At 43.2% G+C, this 16,446-nt stretch overlaps 1 protein-coding gene across 1 annotated transcript in view; it reads right to left on the reverse strand.

The window, feature by feature from the left end:
* The window catches only part of brwd3 (bromodomain and WD repeat domain containing 3), a 143,358-nt gene that overhangs the window by 20,761 nt on the left and 106,151 nt on the right, over window positions 1-16,446 (reverse strand). Inside the window, exons 27-35 of the mRNA XM_084320247.1 lie at window positions 13,132-13,214; window positions 11,205-11,316; window positions 9,648-9,709; window positions 9,099-9,254; window positions 7,089-7,209; window positions 5,825-5,950; window positions 3,202-3,277; window positions 1,852-1,905; window positions 1,210-1,332 (exon numbers count right to left, since the gene is read on the reverse strand). Of these exons, the coding sequence (XP_084176373.1) occupies window positions 1,210-1,332; window positions 1,852-1,905; window positions 3,202-3,277; window positions 5,825-5,950; window positions 7,089-7,209; window positions 9,099-9,254; window positions 9,648-9,709; window positions 11,205-11,316; window positions 13,132-13,214 (913 nt within the window). The remainder of the gene's footprint in view (window positions 1-1,209; window positions 1,333-1,851; window positions 1,906-3,201; window positions 3,278-5,824; window positions 5,951-7,088; window positions 7,210-9,098; window positions 9,255-9,647; window positions 9,710-11,204; window positions 11,317-13,131; window positions 13,215-16,446) is intronic.

Here is a 16,446-nt window from a genome sequence, read left to right on the forward strand (position 1 = left end):
CAGAGGAGTAGACACGTTTAGAGAACAGAGTAGACACGTTTAGAGAACAAAAGAGTAGACACGTTTAGAGAACAGAGTACACGTTTAGAGAACAGAGTAGACACATTTAGAGAACAGAGGAGTAGACACGTTTAGAGAACAGAGGAGTAGACACGTTTAGAGAACAGAGGAGTAGACACGTTTAGAGAACAGAGGAGTAGACACGTTTAGAGAACAGAGGAGTAGACACGTTTAGAGAACAGAGTAGACACGTTTAGAGAACAGAGGAGTAGACACGTTTAGAGAACAGAGAAGAACACTTCCCACAGGTTCCGTTATCAACGAGAGACTTTCTTCTACTGTTGAGACTTCTAACAATGGGTAGGATCTAATAAAAATAATCTGGATTTAGATTTGTAATCATTATACTTTTTACTACCAGGAGTGTGTATAAAGTAAACATTACATCCCAGGTCCATGGGAGTGTCGATGATGTCTCTGTAGTCCTGGTGGTGGAGTAGACACGTTTAGAGAACAGAGGAGTACACGTTTAGAGAACAGAGGAGTAGACACGTTTAGAGAACAGAGTAGACACGTTTAGAGAACAGAGTAGACACGTTTAGAGAACAGAGGAGTAGACACGTTTAGAGAACAGAGGAGTAGACACGTTTAGAGAACAGAGGAGTAGACACGTTTAGAGAACAGAGTAGACGACACGTTTAGAGAACAGAGGAGTAGACACGTTTAGAGAACAGAGGAGTAGACACGTTTAGAGAACAGAGGAGTAGACACGTTTAGAGAACAGAGGAGTAGACACGTTTAGAGAACAGAGAACACTTCCCACAGGTTCTGTTACCAACGAGAGACTTTCTTCTACTGTTGAGACTTCTAACAATGGGTAGGATCTAATAAAAATAATCTGGATTTAGATTTGTAATCATTATACTTTTTACTACCAGGAGTGTGTATAAAGTAAACATTACACCCCCCAACACTCTCTGAACGCCCCCTGGGGGTTGATACCACCCCGTTGAGAAACCCTGCTCTGTCTAGACCACTGAGATTGAGTGATAACGGTCGTCTTTTGGTCTCAAGAACAGCCTAGCATTAGACACCACCTTAAACACACGTTTGTATTCAAAACAATAGCAGAGCCTGGTAACTAGCTCTGAGATGGCTCAACAACATCCCAGGGACCAGGAGGCTTGGGTTTTGTAAACGCTGCCTTACGGGGTAAACAAAGTAGTCCACAGGCTGCCTGAACGGCTCCGAGTCCGGACTGATGGTCATCCTCCTGACCAGCTCCCGACACTGGCCTTGCCACGCTTTCACGTCCAACACCACACCACGCTTCTGACAGAGAAATGAGGTTCAGAGGAGACAATATTGTCATTTGGCCTTTTCGTGCACAATTAACTGTATAGGGAGGTGTAGTGGTTACGTCATTGTTTCCGGTGCGGTCCACCTCCCTATACCTACCTTTCTGTGTGTATTCATCCACAATCTATAGCTTCTGCACACTTAGGTCCATGCAAGTTTCTTTAATTCCACAAAAGCCTAGCTTTTCGTCAGGTTTTGCCCCGATTAAAGTCTTGACTTGAAAGTCAATGCCTGAAAGCTAAGCTTATAGTGTGCAGCACCATCGTTCTGCTCTTTGGTCTTCAGACACCTTCATATTAATTTGTCTTGAATGCAGTGATTTTCTCAAAGAATCTACTACTAGTGCAGAATTAACTGAAACAATTCTCTGTATGATGCTGCTCTAAATAAAGTGGGATTTTTCAGTACTATTACCGTAACCTTAAAAAAAAACACTAAATATTCTTCTCATCCGTGTACGTTTTATTCATATTGGCCTCCAGTTCCTCTTACCCGATGTCCAGAGGATGTCCCGGGGGTGTCGGAGTCCACATCGACATCAGCGCCCTGCAGAACAAAATAACACAAATCCACATAGTCTTGAATGGACATCCAATAGCGTTCTTCCTTCATTGAGATAGTAGGAATATTGAGACAGAGTAGGGGAGACATAAGAGATGAGGCAGCATCCCACCCAGGACCAGAGGGGATGCATGGAATTCCAGAGACGATGAGGTCTTTACCACAACGAGACATATACATTTAGTAATTTAGCTGACACTTTTATCCAAAGCAACTTACAAATTGTGAACAACAAGTCAGCAGGAGGAGTGCATTTCTGGCATTGTTTGTCAAATAATGTCGAACTTGAGTGTTACACTCTGGGTGCATAGTAGTATAGACATATTAGCATGATAGGTAGTAGTATAGGTAGTAGTATAAGGATAGTAACATAGTGGTAAGGTACATAAGAGTATAATTGATTGAAAATAATAATAATAAGATTCTATTTGTAATGCGCTTTACAGTTGCGGGGCAAATCTCAAAGCGCTACAGTTAAAAGAACTTAAAAACTAGCGAGAATAAAGGAAAGAAAGAATATAAAAATAGGCAAGACTAAACAGAGAAACATAGAATAAATAAAACTGATAAAAGAAATTGGTAAAAGAACATAAACTGTGTGGAGCTAAACATTTGATAAAAAGTCAACAGAAGGCTCTACTAAAAAGGTGAGTTTTGAGGCCTTTCTTGAAAGCATCCACAGTCTGTGGTGCTCTCAGGTAGTCAGGGAGAGCATTCCACAGACTGGGAGCGGAAGAGCAAAAAGCCTGATCTCCCATAGTGCAGAGATTGGTCCTTGGGCGCTGGAGGTTTGCCTGGCCAGAGCGGAGATGTCGAGAGGAGGAGTGAGGGGTAATGAGTTCTTTGGAGTATAGGGGGGCGTTTCCGTAGAGGCATTTGTGGGTGAGCAGGGAGACTTTGAACTCAATCCTGAGTGAGACAGGGAGCCAGTGAAGGGACTTGAGGATGGGAGTGATGTGGTGTATTTTTAGTTGACGGCAGAAAACAGGGCAGCTGTCCTAAATGTGGTGGGAAAGTTCGCTCCACCATTGTGTGATGTAACGCAGCCCTATGACGTAACACAGCCCTATGAGCAGCTGTGCAGTGTGACGTAACGCAGCCCTATGAGCAGCTGTGCAGTGTGACGTAACGCAGCCCTATGAGCAGCTGTGCAGTGTGACGTAACACAGCCCTATGAGCAGCTGTGCAGTGTGACGTAACACAGCCCTATGAGCAGCTGTGCAGTGTGACGTAACACAGCCCTATGCCAAGCGGTGGAAAAAGTAACACAAGTTCCCTCACCTCGCCCTCTCCTCCACTGCTGACCTGAGTCTTCACCGCCTGATACAGATCCAAGATGTCCGAGCAGCTCTGGTCCCTGGTGGAAATACAGGACATGTTTCAAGTCAAGAAGAATCAAAGAGCATCAACTGTATCTGCAACTGTCTGTCCTATTATGTGGTAAACTCTTTCAACATGGTAATAAACTCTTTCAACATGGTAATAAACTCTTTCAACATGGTAATAAACTCTTTCAACATGACAAACTCCTTCAACATGGTAATAAACTCTTTCAACATGGTAAACTCCTTCAACCTGGTAATAAACTCTTTCAACATGGTAAACTCCTTCAACCTGGTAATAAACTCTAAACATGGTAATAAACTCTTTCAACATGGTAATAAACTCTTTCAACGTGGTAATAAACTCTTAATAAACTCTTTCAACATGGTAATAAACTCTTTCATGGTAATAAACTCTTTCAACATGGTAATAAACTCTTTCAACCTGGTAATAAACTCTTTCAACCTGGTAATAAACTCTTTCAACCTGGTAATAAACTCTTTCAAAATGGTAATATTATGTTCCTTCCTCAGTGTTGATGGCTAGCTGGCTAGCCATCAACACTGAGGAAGGAACATAATTGTTCCGAAACATGTTTGTTTCAGGCTGCCATTAAATAACCAAAATCTGTGAGTGCTGGTCCAAGCGTATTGCTTTCTTTTTCTATTATTCTCGAAATAAACATGAAACGTGGTCGTAAAGTTTCGATATATCGATTTTCCAAGCTTGGATATGAGCACACGCACTAACAACCAATCAGTGAAGGAGATGGCCGACAGCGGAAGGAGACCCGGAATCTAGGACTCCAGTAGTCAACAGGCTGGCTAGGATAATTAGCTTGCACGGCGCTATTTTATAGTTTACCTGCCGAGTTGGTGTGTGTTTTGAATTCTGAGGGTAACTGTTATAGTAGTGTGGGGTATACGGTGGACGTCGTTGCAATGTATTGGGGCGGAACAGAGTATTTTATGGTCATATTTAGTACATTGTCATGGAATACACCGCTTTGAAACGAGGCTGGCTAGGATAATTAGCTTGCACGGCGCTATTTTACAGTTTACCTGCCGAGTTGGTGTGTGTTTTGAATTCTGAGGGTAACTGTTATAGTAGTGTGGGGTATACGGTGGACGTCGTTGCGATGTATTGGGGCGGAACAGAGTATTTTATGGTCATATTTAGTACATTGTCATGAGATACTCCTCTTGCTCTGGCTAACTGCTAACGTGCGCGGACTGATGATGACATCAACTCGACTCTCGAGACATTCGCAGCAGCAAAACAAGTCTATTAATAGCCCATCCATCGGCGCCGGGCATAAAAAGTTAATTAAACTTGACAGACATTATATCGACGATAATTATCGATATCGAGTTATATGAAAAGAATTTTATAATTTTATCGCGATAACGTTTTTGGCCATATCGCCCAGCCCTACTCTAAAATTGGTAATAAACTCTTTCAACATGGTAATAAACTCTTTCATGGTAATAAACTCTTTCATGGTAATAAACTCTTTCATGGTAATAAACTCTTTCAATCTGGTAATAAACTCTTTCAACATGGTAATAAACTCTTTCAACGTGGTAATAAACTCTTTCAACATGGTAATAAACTCTTTCAACATGGTAATAAACTCTTTCATGGTAATAAACTCTTTCATGGTAATAAACTCTTTCAACATGGTAATAAACTCTTTCATGGTAATAAACTCTTTCAATCTGGTAATACATGGTAATAAACTCTTTCAACATGGTAATAAAACACTGTAATAAACTTTCAACGTGGTAATAAACTCTTTCAACATGGTAATAAACTCTAAACATGGTAATAAACTCTTTCAACACGGTAATAAACTCGTTCAACGTGGTAAACTGCGTCGTCTCACCCTGTCCGTTAAATGGATGATGGCGGCCTGCGAGCGATGTGAAAACATCCTCTTGTATAATCTAATCTGGGCGCCGCCTGCAATTTTATAATTTTATCGCGATAACGTTTTTGGCCATATCGCCCAGCCCTACTCTAAAATTGGTAATAAACTCTTTCAACATGGTAATAAACTCTTTCATGGTAATAAACTCTTTCAACATGGTAATAAACTCTTTCATGGTAATAAACTCTTTCAATCTGGTAATAAACTCTTTCAACGTGGTAATAAACTCTTTCAACATGGTAATAAACTCTTTCAACATGGTAATAAACTCTTTCATGGTAATAAACTCTTTCAACATGGTAATAAACTCTTTCATGGTAATAAACTCTTTCAATCTGGTAATAAACTCTTTCAACATGGTAATAAACTCTTTCAACATGGTAATAAAACACGGTAATAAACTTTCAACGTGGTAATAAACTCTTTCAACATGGTAATAAACTCTAAACATGGTAATAAACTCTTTCAACACGGTAATAAACTCGTTCAACGTGGTAAACTGCGTCGTCTCACCCTGTCCGTTAAATGGATGATGGCGGCCTGCGAGCGATGTGAAAACATCCTCTTGTATAATCTAATCTGGGCGCCGCCTGCATGGAGGCGGGGTGGACACAAGACCATTTATTTTAACCATAACTCAGCATGTCTTACCCGATATAGTGGAGCAACACATCAGTCACCACCTTGGCCGCGGCCACGATGGGACTCTGCGGCTCGTTGAAGGTGCGGGCATTGTGCTCAATGTAACGCACCTCCCACATCAGAGCCGAGATCCTCCTGGAAGGAAACATGCAGAGGTCAGGTTTTCAAACTCGGAATACCTCCAGAATTGATGATTATTAGTCCTTGGACAATCAAGGTATCTGCCTTTAAATACCAATTTCACAACCATACTAGCAGTGTGCGAGAGCTGAGCCGACTGACTGAACTGGCGGTTGCCTATTTTAATTATTGCGCATTCCATACAAGCTCTAGCCAGACCAGGCTCCCGACTTGAATACAAAAACATTTCATATACCGGTATATATATATTTTTATCCACTTTTTCTCCTTATTTTTCTATTTTTCTTCCATCCCAATTTCGCCTCACCAATTCTCCCCTCCCCTGTCTCGAACGTTGCTAGACTATGCCTCCCACTGGTGGGCTGCAGTGAGGACCAAGCCTTGCATCACGTGTCCCCTCCGGTACACGAGGAGGCAGCTGTCGCATCTTTTCACCTGTACAGCGCGATCTCAGTGGCGAGGAGTAACGTGTGGGAGGCTCACGCTGCCCCCGATGCTTCCCGATTCTGCTGTACAGGCGCACCAACCGACCTGTAGGAGTCGCTGTCCACAACGTCCAATCCCCACCCACCAGCTTTTCCACCCCTAACACTGCCAATTGTGTTAGTATGAACGACCAGCCAAGCTGGTAGCAATGCCGAGAGCTGGGCTCGAACCCAGCATCTCCTGCGTTAGTGGCGAGCGACTTGCCCACTGCGCCACTTAGCCGCCCAACATTTCATATATTTAATATTATTTTATCTCTTCCCAGTTTGATTCCCGCTCCTCCCGGGCAGCGTGACAAAGTGTCCTTGAGCAAGACACTTAACCCCCCCAATTGCTCCCGATGTGCAGGTTGGCACCTTGCATGGTTGCCTCTGCCGTCGGTGTGAATGTGTGAGTGAATGGTCAAATGTGAGGAACAAAAATGTTAAAGCGCATTGGATAAAAGCGCTATATAAATGCACCATTTATTATGAATTGAATACTTTTTAATACCCCGCAGATACCCTGATAATGTTGGAAGTGTGGCTGGGGTGTGGGTGGGGTATGGCTGGGGTGTGATTGGAGGTGTGGCTGGGGTGTGGGTGAAGGTGTGGTGTGGCTGGAGTGTGGGTGGAGGTGTGCTTGGGGGTCAGACGGAGGGGCGGACCTATAGAACCGGTTCTCCAGCCGCCTCCGGATGGTGCTGAGGTCAGTGGGGTAGGCCACCACAGTGCAGTACAGGGGGTAGACCCGCAGGTCCACTGGTGATCCAAAGGCCTTGGCTACATCTATTGTGTACAAACATAACATATGACACAGATTAGATTACATTCAAATGTATTGTCATCATACAGCACAAGTCCAGTACAACGAAAAGATTGGCATCCAACCAGAGTGCAAATGTAACCGTAAAGTGCAATAGTAATACTGTACAGGTGATTAAACTGGATATAAAATATGTAAATTAGTACTACTGAATAATAGTAATAGAGTTGTAGTATTTATATGTACAGTGATACAGGTATAATGCCACTATGGTAGTAAATTGTACTGGCCAGCAGTGTAACTAGTAATGTACAGATATATATAGTATATATATTAGGGATGTCCGATATTATCGGCCTACCGATATTATCGGCCGATATTGGCATTAAAATGTGATATCGGAAATGATCGGTATCGGTTTAAAAAAAATATATATATTTCTTTTTACATTTATCTAACCTTTATTTACCCAGGCAAGCAAGTAAGAACTAATTCTGATTTTATTTATTGTCAAAAGTATGCATAATGTTGTGTTAATTCCACGATATACATATATACATATGGTAAGAATGAATATATATACGGTATATAAGGCATTATTGTACATTCTATCATGTGGAGTTATATGGGTAGACTATAGTATGAGGTAGTAGTTATGATTACAGTGTAGGGCAGTTGTAGACCGTGAAAGTTGGTAGGTATAAGGGCGTTTTCACACCTAGCTCGTTTGGAGCTGTTGTTCCGAAACCTGGAGCGTTTACCCCCTATTTCGGTTCAGTTGGGCATATATGAACACAGCAATCACATTCTGTTGCGGAACAAAACAAGCGGGCCGAGACCACCTAGAGAGGGTGGTCTCCGGCGCACTTCCAAACGAACCTGACGCGACTCGTACGCTGTGAGAATGCAATCGATTTAACAAACCGACACAACTCACTTGCCGTACTATATACGCGCTGCATGATGACGCAACGCACACGCGCCGTGGACTGTTCCATCAGAGGGGGGAGCTTCGGTGGCCAGTGTGAGTGGCTACAGACCACTGCACTTAAATATAAACATTAGACTCAATGAGGTAATTGTAGATGTCGCCATAAGACGCGTCTGGTCATTTAGTGGGAACATTGTTTCATTATCCTGTTCGGCTGAAAGGACACTGGCCACCGAAGCTCCCCCCTCTGATGGAACAGTCCAGGGCGGGTGTGCGTTGCATCACAATCCGTGGGCAATCTGCGCATGTGCATGGGGGCATCTCTGCTTAAAAACTGGCTTTTTCGCTGCCGAATTAGTTCTGATCGATTAGGAATGGCTCGCGCCGTGTTCAGGAGATTCTGGCGCATACAAGTCTATTCGATCATGTCTCTAGCACGCCCACAGCCGTATCTGCAACCACTTACATCACGGCTCTCATCCACATTCATTAATTTGCTCCCCCCGCTCTCCCCTCCCCGATTTCAATGTAACGCGGAGATTCAGGGTTAGGGGGGGGGGGGGGGGGACACCCCAAAATCTGACCAATGAGTGACCGTTTGCTCGCGCGTGCGTTTGTTTTGGTCCGCTGTTAACACAGCCGTGTGAACACAAACGAACTAAGGGACAAGTGCAACATTGTATCATTATAGTCCCTGTGTCTCCCTGAATCGGAACAAAGCAAACGAACTACAGGTGTGAAAACGCCCTAAGACACAGTAGTAATGAATATACAGCTAGATGCGTGTACCCCCGCCCCAACCGATGCTCCCAACGCACTGGTTACAGTTTTAAAGCAGCTAATCAGTCATCTGTAATGGATTAAGTAACACTCCCAAACTACCGGTTACAGTTTTAAAGCAGGTAATCAGTCATCTGTAATGGATTAAGTAACACTCGCAACCCCTGCACCCATCTCTTTGTTCCTCTCCATCAGTCCTACCCAGAGTGAGCAGCTGGTCGATGCCGAAGATGACTCTCTCACAGTCCTCATCCCGCGTGTGGAAGCCCCACTCCCCCTCCTGTGGGCTGTAGAGCAGGGCCGTGATCTCTTCCTCCGCCACCTCCACCCCATCACCAACGTGCTCTGGTAACGCAGCTGACGCCACAAATATGCGTTAGATGGGAAAACTGTTGTTTTCTGGCTGCATACACACACACAAACACAGAGGGAAATGCAACGACTTCCATTCTGACAGGACGACACAGGCATTCCTGTGCGTCGTCCTCTCAGAATGGAAGTCGTTGCATTTCCCTGCGCTGGTGTATTTACATGCTTTGTTTATTCATCTTTCATCATTCATGTACATTAGTGAATAAAAGTGTGCATCTTTGTGGAGTTTCCATAACAATACCAGCAGGATTCTATCGATGGAGTAATATAATAATCATATAGAATATTATGGTGTTTAAGATAATGACAGACATTTCAATAGTCACAGACCAGTCACCCAGCTCATAGTAATCAGTACTACATATGAACAGAACTAACCTTCCTCAGGAATGGGCTCCATGTCCCAGGGACTCATCCTCTCCCCCTCACCGTTATCCCATCTGGTGGACAAACATTGTAACTCAACGGTTAGAACACTAGAATTAAATCGCTGTCTTTATGGTGGAACAGTACTTCAGGTTTTAGTTTTTTTTGCCTTGAGGACAAGCAGCAACGTTACTGTGCTTTCAAGATTCTTAGTGATATCAGGTTTGCATTGAAACCAATGATCTTGACTTGTGAATATAGTATTACGAGTATAAACAGTATTAATAAAGTAGTAGTAGAGTATTGATATGAGTACTTCTACCATTACAGTTCTAACAAGAACTTTGAAAACATGTTTTATTTTCATCAGATGTTCCTCACTTTCTGACTGGAACAAATTAAATATACAACATGAATATGGTTGCTGACATTTTAAGTTAAAATAATATGAATATAATAAATATTTTACCTTTCAATTCAGTATTGGGACATCTGTATTAGATAGTTAGTAAAAAAAATATTCAAGGCTTACTTATACTTAACAAGGCTTACTAACTATTATTCAAGGCTTACTAACAATTATTATTCAATGCTTACGTATTCTTAACAAGGCTTACTAACCATTCTCATTCAAGGCTTACTTATTAACAAGGCTTACTAACAATGTAGACACCGTCATACTGTGTGAAGACACCTCTTGGCAGCCATGTGCATTAGTGGTCTGCAAGGGCCTTGAAATAAAGCCCGAGCCCTGCCCGAGCCCTTGAACTTCAGGCCCTGCCCGAAAATAAGCCCGACTGTAAATAATATTTTAAGCCCTAGCCTGCATGAAAACCCGAAAAAAATTATTATTATTATTATTAAAATATAATTTTTTTTGTATTTGTTTTAAATATTCGAAACACGGTTTTATATGAACGTAATAAATAAACAAAACGAAGAAGCATTTCGCAATGCCGTCTCTCCCAGTGCTCGCTTATATAGACTGACTCACACATCAGCCTCAAAACGTATTGAAGGCTATAGAATCTTCTTTGACACACACACACACAATAGCCTACTCAGTCAAACAAACAAACAGAAAACAGAAATCAGATTTCGAGCAGAGCAACAAAACAGGTAGCGAGTCGCGACCCAGCAAATAATAAACATATCACTCACCACGACGTCAGCAACGCGTTGAACACAGTTAACAAAACCGGCTACATACATCCCAAGAACAAATTAAAACGTTCGCCAACTGGCTATATTCCAACACAACCAATCGAGTTGAACTTGTCCCCTGAGTTCTTCTCCCTGCGCGCTGCAGTAATTACATCCAAATGTTTCTCTGGCGCAAAAGAGAAAGCGAATCTTAAAACGAAGGTTATCATATAACCCTAGTTATATGAGAAAAAAAAAAAAAAAAAAAAATTAATTATAAAAAACGCCGGTGCCCGGGCCCGGCCGAGCCCGAATTATTTATAAAAAAAAAAGCCCTACCCAGCCCGAACCCGCCGGGCCGGGCCCCGTCGGGCCTGGGCAAGGTTGCAGTGCACTAATGTGCATGTTCTGGTTAAACTGACTTACTTGACAGCATAGCACTGAAACAGGCTGTCTGGATACTCAGGCTGCAGGGGGTGCTGGTCCTCAACGGTGCCAAACCACCAGGCTTCATCAATGATGCTGCGGAATCGCAGATCTGGGAAGAATGCAGGGAGCTTAAGTTAGTACTAGGGATGCACGATAATTATGACGTCATCCCGATAAACCCGATAACGTTATTAATAGCTCCGATAATATAATATATTTTTTGGTAAAAAAAATGCGGTGTGGGTGAATTTGGATGAAGTGCGTTTGTTTTGACTGTCCGCTCCTCCCGTTTTGCCAGTACTGTGGTACCACTGATAGTGTGTGGTTTAGGAACAGGGTGTTTTACACAAATCCAGCGCTCCCTTTCTTGGCTGTGACGTAGCCACGTAGTACGTTTCTTGAAAGCAGCGCGTTGTAAACAAAGATGGCGACGCTAGTGGGGATTGTTTCAGAGAGGAAAAGTTCGCTTGCTATTTGTAATAAATGCAATGGAGAAGTTCCACGAGGAGGGAAAAGTGCAGCGGCTTGTGATACATCCAACCTAGCAGGTCACCTGCGGCATCACCACCGCTGCGATGGTGTGTTGTGTTAACTTAAAAGCCTGCAACGACGCGGGGAGCTAAGCAAAGCTAGCCCCTTTCATGGCTGTGATGCAACCTTTGGTTGAATACGCAGTCACTTATTGCTCCGTAGTAGCCAGGTTAATTTGCACCACCAAGGACTGCTTAAAAGCTAGCGGCTTGAGCCCTTGGGTCATTTCTGTCAAACTTATTTAATTTAGCAAACGACTCGTCAATAGGTACAACTAAGCGTGCTCGCGCCGTCGTACACCAGCGGTGGTGATTCCGCAGGCGACCTGCTATGTGTCCACTCAAAGCCTTTCTTTCAAGGCGGACAGCTTTGAAAAAAAAAAAAAAAAAAAGCTTTGAGCGTCTTAGGTTGGATGTATTATAAGTTGTTGACGGATTGTGAATTTTCATTTGGAAAAATAAATATGGTCACTTTATCAGTCAAAACTGTTGTCTTGGCTTTTGTTTCTGTTGTCTGGTTAAAAGTTTATTAACCGATTGCAGAATGGGTACAATACAGTACAGCTCAATACATACAATTGTTAAGGGGATGCAGACCAGAGAAAGACTTTCGTCTTGTTTACATCAGGGACAGGGTCCCCCATTTACAATTCATCATAACATAATGACATGCATGACATACAGATAGACAGTGCTGCCTACATCTATACATGACATACCAGATTTGCAAATACAGTACTGTTTGTGATACGAAAAGAGTCCAGAAAAGAGAGTATATACATTTGACGTATTATTATTGTATTGTGATATGTTTTGTTTCATGTTAAAAAAAAAAAAAAAAATTGATCAAAATATTATTTTAATAATACAATAAATATCGGTTATCGGTATCGGTTATCGGCTTGAGGAGCATAAAGTTATCTGTATCGATATCGGTGTCAAAATCAATATCGTGCATCCCTAGTTAGTACCAGGGCGTGGGTTAATACCAGGACTTTGGTTAGTACCAGGACTTGGGTTAGTACCAGGGCTTGGGTTAGTACCAGGCCTTGGGTTAGTACCAGGGCTTGGGTTAGTACCAGGACTTGGGTTAGTACCAGGCTTGGCACTGATTCACTTTTAATTCAACCAATTCAGCAGAAGAAATTCCTTCACAATTATAAAACTGAAAACCTTTTGTAAGAAAACAAACACTTAAACATGAAAAGAATACATTAAGGAGAATGAATATCCTTACCGAGCCTTCATTTGAGCTATGTATAACTTAGTATAAGACTCCTAAAAAGAAGAATAAACTCTAAATCCATCACAGCTAGCAGATTTGGCAGAGAACCTGTAGCAATAGTGTAGGAATGACATACAGTTACGTAGTGGACTGAGGGATGATGACTGACCTGGCTGCCAGTTGCGCTCTTTAGCCTCATTGTAGAACTGCTGTAGCACCAGGAAGTCAATGACGTCAGGCATGTCATGGTACCTGAGGAAACGTCAGAGTTCAGACAAATGCAGTCTGAGGCTGGTAATGAGCCAATACACATTTGAGTTTATAGAGCCCCCTATCGATTGATTTGACATGATTCCTTACCTGTACTCAACATACAGTATGTACAAAGGTTTCACGGTGAGACGAACAATCTTTATGACAGATTTATAACGTTTTGTGATCTATGACTTTTCTCAAGTTCAATTGGTTAATGCCATTGTTTATATTTAGGTAAGGCTGGTTTATAAACCAGTGGAGTATGTCAGTCGAGCAATGCTATTATCACTCAAGTCTGGCGAGAATTGATAGTATAGTGCCCCCTTCAGTCCATTTGGGGTAAGGTCATCGAGCATTTCTATCCCACATTCCTACTGAGCCTGTTTTTTGTTTTGCAACCATCTTGAACTGTAAAGATTAGTATGTGTTCCAGATCGAGTACTTGCATGAATTACTTTAGTGCATGAGCAATTGTTTATGGAAATCTATTTTTAGAGCGCATCTTAAATAATAATAACTTTGTGGACAGACACAACATTCAAAGTAAGAAATTAGGGGTCAAAGGCAGAGTTGAAGGTGGGTTTTTGAGTATTTTTTTTAAGGAGTCCAAATTTGGGGCGTTGTAGAGTTGTGCAGGGAGGTAGTTCCAGAGGGTGGGAGCTGCCACGCTGAAAGCTCTGTCCCCAAAGGTCCGCAGTCTGGTTCGGGGAATGGAGAGTCAAGTCAAGTTGTAACTGAGGGGTACAATTCCCTGACTGTATTGAGAGTATGGTATCATTAAACCACTACTTAGTTATGTACTTTAATTACTGGCCATACAGTACACGGTATATCTGGTGAACACCCACACAAGAATACGGCTTGACAAAGAGAGTTCTATTTAGAGGTATTTATTATTAGAGCAGCAACGATAGGTTACAGATTGAGAATTATGAATGCGCTTGTAAGGCGAAGAACACTTAAGTAAGTCAAGAGCGTAAGTCCATGAGCATAATAAGATGGGTATAACTGATGCCACCTGTAGCATAAGAATTACATAAGGCACACTCGTAGTCAGCTGGAGATACTAAGGGGTTCCCTCCGGTTGTAAGCCAGCAGGGAAGAGGAATGTTCGGGAGCAAAGTCTGGACCAACACGGAATAACGAGGCTCCAGATACAGGAGCCAGTGCAGTAATCCCTTGGTCCGTAGACAAAGCAACAGCTATACTCCAGTATGCACGACAGCATGGATGAAAGCTAGCCAGCCTCTGTGGTCCTAGAGGCGGGCTCGATGGTGCTCCTCACAGGGTAGATCCCACACAGCAGTGGGGTAGACGGTTCTCTGCTCCAGCAGCCACAGTACCAAAGCAATATAATCCAGCCGGAAAAGGCTCTGCATTCGCCGGTGTAGGTTCTCCGGTGTACATATCCAACGGTTCTCGTCTAGGACTCCTCGGATGGCGGCACGAGTTTAGGCCGCCTAGCCTGGATAAGTGCACTAGTTGGAGTACGACGAACCGGTGGTAATGCTGGTCACTGTAGAACGGTAGCCGCACGATACACTATAAATAATAGACTATTACTTCACAATAGAATAAGTCGAACTCGACGATACAGCGTTAAACTCTGACACTTTAGCTATCTATTCGCACACGGTTCTCAAGGCTCTATTTAGGGGCAAAGAGGCCCACTTCACAGCACGTTGTATCGTGGTGAAGGCTTCAACGTTTTGGACTAAGACTACTGCTGTATCCACCTGCGACGTATTTATACGTGAGGTGAATAATCTAGTGCCAACCTCAGTTCTGTCTCGTATTACTGCGCAAACCTGGACATGTTGAGACATGCCTTGGCGGTGGCTTTGAACTTGCCATTGGGGGTATGGCCGTTGGCGCCTAGGGGTCGCTGTCCAATAGGAGAACGAATATTATGGTCTGGCCTGTACCTAGGTAAAGGGATATTCCGTGTATATATACAAAGAATATACAAGGGATATCAGACGATATACAAATATTATACAATATATCTCAAGTAATAAATATATATATTCGGTTTAATCTGACCCTTTGTAACACAAGTCAAGTCAAGAGTTTTAATTGTCACGGCATACAAGTATACAATGAAATGCGGGTGGTCTTGCCCGCGACGATGTGCAATACAGTGGTACAACATATAATAGAATCCAATAAAAATACAGTGGTACAACATATAATAGAATCCAATAAAAAAACAACATTGTGCAATAAACAGGTAACAGGTAACATGGTGACATCTCGGTATCTGTACATAGTATTTACAGAGCATATGGGACATGCTAGGTAGCTTTAGTAGTGCAATACACTGTTCCTGTTGTTATACTAATTTAAAGTGGCCTTTCCTCTTGGCCATAAGTGTGCGTGTGTGCGGCATGAGTGTGTGCCCGCTCGTGTTAAAGTGTTAAAGTGGCTGCTAGTGTGTGAGCGTGCACAGCGTGCGTGTCGTGTGTGTGCTCGTGTGTGCTTGTGTGTGGATAGTTCAGTTTCTGTGGCACTCAATGTTCATTGTTCAAGGCTCTGATGGCCTGGGGGAAGAAGCTGAGCCTAAGCCTCTCCGTCCTAGTAGCTGGGGTTCGCAGGCGTCTGCCTGACCTCAGCAGCTGGAACAGGCTGTTATTGGGGTGGTGGGGGTCTTTCATTATTCTGCAGGCTCTGGATTTGCACCTCTTGTTGTATAGAACCTGCAGGGGAGGTAGCGCAATACCCGTGGTACGCTCGGCTGAGCGCACCACTCTCTGTAGGGCCTTCTTGTCCTGTGCCGTGCTGTTTCCATACCAGGCAGTGATGTTTCCGGTCAAGATGCTCTCTACAGCTCCTGAGTAGAAGGACTGGAGTATCTTCCCCGATACTCTGAACTTCCTTAACTGTCTCAGGTGGTAGAGGCGCTGCTTCGCTTTCTTTACTACTGTGTCTATGTGTGTTGACCATGTCAGATCCTCTGAGATGTGGACCCCCAGGTACTTAAAGCTGCTCACCCTGTCCACGGTAGCACCGTTAATCATCAGTGGTGTGTGTGTCTCCTGCTGTCCTCTCCTATAATCCACGATCAGCTCCTTGGTTTTACCAATGTTCAGGAGCAGGCTGTTGTCCTGGCACCAGCGTTCCAGTACCTCAACCTCCTCCCGGTAGGCCTTCTCGTCGTTGTCCGAGATCAGCCCCACCACCACCGTGTCGTCTGCGAACTTCACTATGGAGTTGGAGCTGAACTTGGCCA

Source organism: Notolepis coatsorum, assembly GCF_963971535.1.
Source record: "Notolepis coatsorum genome assembly, chromosome: 8".
Taxonomy (NCBI): Eukaryota; Metazoa; Chordata; class Actinopteri; order Aulopiformes; family Paralepididae; genus Notolepis; species Notolepis coatsorum.